The sequence below is a fragment of the Mus caroli genome, chromosome 7, assembly GCF_900094665.2.
Source record: "Mus caroli chromosome 7, CAROLI_EIJ_v1.1, whole genome shotgun sequence".
Taxonomy (NCBI): domain Eukaryota; kingdom Metazoa; phylum Chordata; class Mammalia; order Rodentia; family Muridae; genus Mus; species Mus caroli.
The window spans coordinates 147072033-147078158 of NC_034576.1; the positions used below are offsets into that span (position 1 = coordinate 147072033).

Genomic DNA, 6126 nt, shown 5'->3' on the forward strand with positions numbered 1-6126 from the left:
TGGTACCCTACATTTATCACGGACATTAAAACAAAAGCGGCAGGAGAAGGCAATTAAGATTAATAGCCTGCGCTGTCGATTGAGAATCACAAGGGAGAAGTAATTAGATTTTACAGGAGACATTGCTCTCTAAAACAAGCCTCACAGCATGGGAGTCCCCGGTCCTGAGAGCCTTCGGTGATGTCTTTTTGTAAAGGCTTTCCTGGTGACATTCTCCCAGAGCTCCGTCATTAATGCCAGTCACTGATGGCGTCTGAAAGTGGCGTGTTCCTCATTGAGATTCATCAGATCTGCCATTTCTCTGCTGTCCCGCCCCGGCAGACAGACCTCCCATCACCACGGAGCTAGGCCAGTACCTTTTTACCCAAACCAGCCTCCTGGGGCCCCACATACAGGAGTTGGGGGGTTGGAGGCATAATGAGAAAGGATAAGCGCTGAGCCAAAGCCCCCTGCGAGGACCCTTTCTTTCAGGCAGGGGAATTCTCTGCAGGCTGCCTCCTTTTCTTTGCAAGAGCGGCTCTAGGAGAGGCCCCCATTCTCCTCCCACCTGACACGCCGCCAGCAGCGTCCACCGTTGCTCCTAGCTGGCCCCCTTCTCTCCGGTATGCAGCTGTCCCCCGCGCACAGACTCAAGGGCCTGATCATCGACCCAAGAGGGGACCCCGCGGCCTGCCGTGCTTCTGCGCGCTGGTCAGTCCACTCTTCTCAAAAGTCGCTGCCCCAGTGACGTTCCACTTGTGGAGTCCACGCGCAAGGCAGGCAGAGGACGTGCAGACAGCGACTGGCAGCACAGTGGAGACGGAAACTGGGGCTGAAGCGCCACCTAGTGCGTGCGACACGTTCCCACGAGGTCTCCACCTTGTAGGGCAAATATCCATGAAAAGGGAGCCTAGGTCTGAGGCCGGGAGAATGAGGGAGGGTAGGATCTGCGATAGCGTGCTAAAGGAGAGATTCAAGACTCAAACAAGGGGCTACGGAGGCAGAGCTCTGCGTGCCTTCTGGTCTCTGTGACTGTCCCACGCGCATCCCTCTGAAAGCCCAGGGCCCAAAGACCTCAGTAATTAATAGTAAAATTAAAATAGCCTATTCAATAACCACCAAGATACTGTGCATTGAACACTCGCTCTCCAGGCTGCGGTCGCAAAGGGGGGCTCCTCCTCTGCTAGATCTGACCGGCCTGGGCGGGGTCACTGGGTTGGGGCTTGAATGGGTGTGTGCGGGGGGCGGAGACTTGATGCAATTAGGTGGAGAAATGCTCTGATGCCCGGGTCACCTACCCGCGGGGCCCGCGGGACGAAACGTATATAAGGCTGCGTGCCCGGAGCCACCCCACTGTCGGAGCAGTAGCGCTGTGCGCCCCACGCCACAAGCGCCCAGTTACTTTGTGGGCTGTGCCTGCCCTGCGCCTGCAACTTGAATCCCCGCCGCTTCGCAGTCTCCGCGCCACCTTTGTAACGGCCTTCACGACCCCGAGGTGTCATGGCGAGAAAGTGGAACGGGCGTGCGGTGGCCCGAGCCCTGGTCCTGGCCACTCTGTGGCTGGCTGTGTCTGGGCGTCCCCTGGCCCAGCAATCCCAGTCTGTGTCAGATGAAGATCCACTCTTTCTCTATGGCTGGGGCAAGATTACCCGCCTTCAGTACCTGTACTCCGCTGGTCCCTATGTCTCCAACTGCTTCCTCCGAATCCGGAGCGACGGCTCTGTGGACTGCGAGGAGGACCAAAACGAACGAAGTGAGTATCATTTAGCCCGTCCCCTCCGCTCCCTTAGGACCCAGAAGCACGTGGGTGTGTCGCCGTGGCCTTAACATCTTCCCACCTCTGACTTCCAGACTGGAGCTGGGGAAGGGCGATGCAGTGTGGCCCCGCTGTACCCACGTGTTGCTGGGGCCCGGCAACATCTTTCTCTTGCTTGCAGATTTGTTGGAATTCCGCGCGGTCGCTTTGAAGACCATTGCCATCAAGGACGTCAGCAGCGTGCGGTACCTCTGCATGAGTGCGGACGGCAAGATATACGGGCTGGTGAGTGTTCCTCCACGCGGCGGGATGCTCGCGGCCGCGCTGGGTCCGAATTTGTTTTGTTTGTTTGTTTGTCTTTTCACCTCCTGCTCAGGTCCAAAAGGAACTTCGGGGGCAAGGTTCCAATGATAGTGGGGCTAATATTGCTCTTGCCCGCCCTGCGTAAAGTGATGGCCCCAGGCTGTAGCGGGGGAGCAGAGAGACCAGCGAAGCTGTCTAATCTTCCCAAAGACTGGGCTAACTGCTGAGTCCCATTCAGCTTTCGGCCCCTTTGATACTGAACAGGAAAACCTACCTCTGCCCTTTCCTCTCCTGGCTTTGCGTGTTCGTGGTCCTCGATTTCCAGCCCCCCCCCCCCCCAAAAAAAAAAAAAAAAAAAAAAAAAAAAAAAAGGAAAGGGCCTTTTCGATCAAATTTTATGTCTTAGGTCCACGGTGTGATGCAAAAATTAGATACTTTAGAAAAGTCCCCAAGATGCCCATCTGCTTGTGACCTGGGGGAACTGGAGTGAGGCGAGATAACTAGGTTCACATAACCCCTAAAATCGGTAGTCATGAAATATGTAGGCTAGTGCTCTGTAGGAATAGAGGCTGGGTTCAAAGAAGCCTTCAGCCCTACCTCTGGCAGTACCAGTGTGAGGTCCCCCTATGGGGAAGGATGGCTACCGGACTTAACGTTTTTGTTGTTTTGTTTCTTTAAGAGTCCCAAAATTGTCTGTGGCTCTGAAGTTGATTTATCTACATGAAAAGACCACAGAGAAAGGAAAGAAAGAAAGAGGTCTGCAGAGAAAGGAAGGGGCTGCAGAGGAGGGGGTCCCCTGCCTGGCTGAAAGCTGACACCCCAGGCCCAAGCAAATCTCCTGCCTGTGTCTTCCTGAAGTCTTTATTTGTGCTGGGCAGGGGGTCCGACCCCCCATTCTGCACTAATGTAAATAGTGTAGGAAGGCCCCATGGGAGCTTTGACCCCCCCCAATTTTAGTGCCACCCTGGATCTGGTGGGCATAATTCATTACAAACTCTCCTTTTTAAAAATAGAAGCCCCATAATCCATTGTTTCTATATGGAAAAAAAAAAAAGGAGTGACCAGTTGTCCTTATGAATTCTCCAGGAGAAATACATCCTGTGTTTATCTATAGCTCACATTTTTTTCAGGGTACATGGCCCCTACTGCCTGGTGGCTCTGTTTCAGTGCCATCAGCCAGGGCAGGAGCAATTGGTTCTTGGAATTAGCCTGTTATCAGAGCCTTATCTGCCAACTGTCTTCTACCTGCAGTTCAATGACCTCTGCATGCTTAGGCAGACACAGCCTGTGCTTATTGAGCCATGCAGGCTCCCCAAGGGAATGTGGCACCAGTCTGGGAGACTGCCACTGGTACCTCAAGCCTGGGGACTAGGAATATTCTGGTACTCTGGATCAGGGACAGCTTCCCACTGCATTCATTTCCGGCCACCCACAGGGTGTGGGCTTGGTTCGGGGCACGGTGGGCGGGAGGAGTTGCGGATTAGCAGATCCTGGACAGCTGCCTCCGAGGGGGCTTCTCTTCTCACAATGGTAGGAGACACAACCACCTCAGCATTAGAAAAGCTTCCTGAGCTGCAGGTCTAGACAGAAAGGATCCCTTTATTCCTGGTCCCAGGCGAGGCTGCAGTTACTACCCAGAAAATGTAATCTAACCAGGAGCAGAGTTTTGGAAAGTTGATAATGATCAGATTTCAACGTCACTAGTTAAAAGCCAAGAAGATTTGCACACTGCCAGCTTCTGTGTGGATATCCAGTTGGGGTGGATAATTGGCAAATTCCAACCTTCTGGAATCGAAGGCAGGAGGAGTGCTGAGAGGTAAAGGCCTCAGAGTCAGAGCCTGTCTCAAAAAACATGACAGGGCTGGGAAACTGAGCTGGTGGAGTGGTTTGCCTAGCACGCTCAAAGCCCTGGGTTCAACTGAGCACTGCATAAACCCAGCTCAATGGGGCTCCTTGTCATCCCAGTTCTTGGGAAGTGGAGGCAGAAGGATCAGGAGTTCAAAGTCAACATGGTCCCGGAGGTATTTGTTTCAAAATGAAAATCCAGGCCTAACATGATTATAGATGCCTTTAATCCCTGCACTGGGTGACAGAGGCAGGTGGATCTTTGAGTTCTAGGCCAGCCAGGGCTACATATGGTAAGAATCTGTCTCAAGAGAAAGTTGCTGGATACTTCTGGGATGAGCCAACAGACTATCTCATGTAGCCCCGGCTGCTCTTCAACTCTGGATTTCTTGCCTCCACCTCTCGAGGAGTGGGATGGTAGTCAAGCTCAGCCATGCCTTGATTTCTGTGTGCTTAAAGGGGGTTGATAGAAGAAGCACGCTCGTGGTTACCGCTGGGACGGGCCACGGTGGTGCTTGCTCATGCGCACACCCTCTTGTCTCTTTCTCCAAAGATTCGCTACTCGGAGGAAGACTGTACCTTCAGGGAGGAAATGGACTGTTTAGGCTACAACCAGTACAGATCCATGAAGCACCATCTCCATATCATCTTCATCCAGGCCAAGCCCAGAGAGCAGCTCCAGGACCAGAAACCCTCAAACTTTATCCCCGTGTTTCACCGCTCCTTCTTTGAAACCGGGGACCAGCTGAGGTCTAAAATGTTCTCCCTGCCCCTGGAGAGTGACAGCATGGATCCGTTCAGGATGGTGGAGGATGTAGACCACCTAGTGAAGAGTCCCAGCTTCCAGAAATGACAGGATTCCGACAGGATGGAGAAAACCCCAAGGTCCCGTGAACTTCCCCCTTAGGAAGCTGTAAATATTCTAAGTCTCACATGGACCCTGTCGTGTTAGTGGCTAGACTTGATCATGAACCTAAGTTGACAACCTGCCTGGCTGCCATCGGAGCCCCACTGACTTTGGAGGCTGCTGATATGTGCTTAGGTTACTCCAGTTCTGTTTGAATACCTCCACTAATAGGGAACTCACTCCTGTGAAACATTCTTAGTTTTGAGCCAAATCTGTGACTTGGATGGTTTTAGCAAGGAAGCCAGAAGGTATGAAGTCAAATGATAAAATTCATGTATAGAAAGCGGGCTCTAAAATATATATTCCCTATATGGATCTCATGGGATCTTAGCTTGCCCCCCAAATGTCTCCTGGCCAGAACTAACTGGGGTTACAAACTTGGAACAAAGCCTTGGGAGCCTTGAAGGATGGTCTTAGGATTACGAATTCCAGCTGACCACGTAGCTTCCCCTTTCTCCACTTATAAATGTCAGATGGAAGTGACCCTTAGCTGAGTGCATAGCCTAGCTGCCACTTGTGCCCCAGGAGCTTGTCTCAGTCCCGTGACCCCAGATTTCCAGGGCCTGGATCTGCTCCTCTGACCTTTCCCAGAGTTCACCTGGGCTCTCCAACCTCAGAGCAGGTAGCTTATGAGCCATCCAGTTGTGTCCCCAGCTCCTGGCTCTCAGTCCTGGTCACCAAACATTATGAATCAACGTGTCTGCTGCCTATGTCAACCTGGACCCCTCATTTACAAACAAGCAACAAGATTAGGAAGTCCCAAATTCTCCAGTGGCAGCCGGGGAACTGTGGAGTCCTTTCCCCGGCACTTACGTGGCAGCGTGATATTTATAAGTAATTTATTGTGTGTGCGTCTTCTATTTTCTTACTTTATTTATGCCCCAGATCATATTTATGTACATGACTTGTTTTCTACATTAAAAAGGAGTTGGTTTGTATCAAAAGTTATTTGTTCTATCCCAAGTGGGGTTCAGAGGAGGCACAGGTGGGGGATTCACATGACTGTTAGGGGCTTACAGGGGGGCCTGGTGCCTTTGTTGACTATGGGTGGCTCCCTTTCTGACTGCTAGGACCCCTCATACCCAACCTCCAAATGAGGCTAGGAGGATACCATAGCTTAAGTCAGAAAGCCCCACTGGCTTTTGCCAGTTTGGGACATGCTAGCTGATGGGAGTGTGGGTGCAGAAGGGCTTATTGGAAATTCACACACACACACACATACATACTCACCCTTCTTTGGGTCTTACCGGGACAAAGCTTCTCTATTATACAGCTCTGGATGTCCTGGAACCTTATGTAGACCAAGCTGGCCTTGAACTCAGAGATCTGTCTGCCT

At 52.0% G+C, this 6126-nt stretch overlaps 1 protein-coding gene across 1 annotated transcript; it reads left to right on the forward strand.

Annotated features, from left to right (window-relative positions):
- The first annotated feature begins 1331 nt into the window (after positions 1-1331).
- On the forward strand, positions 1332-5734 carry Fgf19 (fibroblast growth factor 19). Its single transcript, XM_021169139.1, has 3 exons — positions 1332-1732; positions 1917-2020; positions 4437-5734. The coding sequence occupies exons 1-3, from the start codon at positions 1480-1482 to the stop codon at positions 4734-4736; spliced, it is 657 nt and encodes a 218-aa protein (XP_021024798.1). The 5' UTR covers positions 1332-1479; the 3' UTR covers positions 4737-5734.
- The last annotated feature ends 392 nt before the right edge of the window (positions 5735-6126 follow it).

What these genes read in the sequence shown, in the direction of transcription:
- Fgf19 (XM_021169139.1), top strand. Translation starts at nt 1,480, where the DNA reads ATGGCGAGAAAGTGGAACGGGCGTGCGGTGGCCCGAGCCCTGGTCCTG. An exon ending in GGAGGACCAAAACGAACGAA is followed by an intron (nt 1,733 to 1,916) that starts GTGAGTATCATT and finishes TCTTGCTTGCAG; the next exon opens with ATTTGTTGGAATTCCGCGCG. An exon ending in ACGGCAAGATATACGGGCTG is followed by an intron (nt 2,021 to 4,436) that starts GTGAGTGTTCCT and finishes CTTTCTCCAAAG; the next exon opens with ATTCGCTACTCGGAGGAAGA.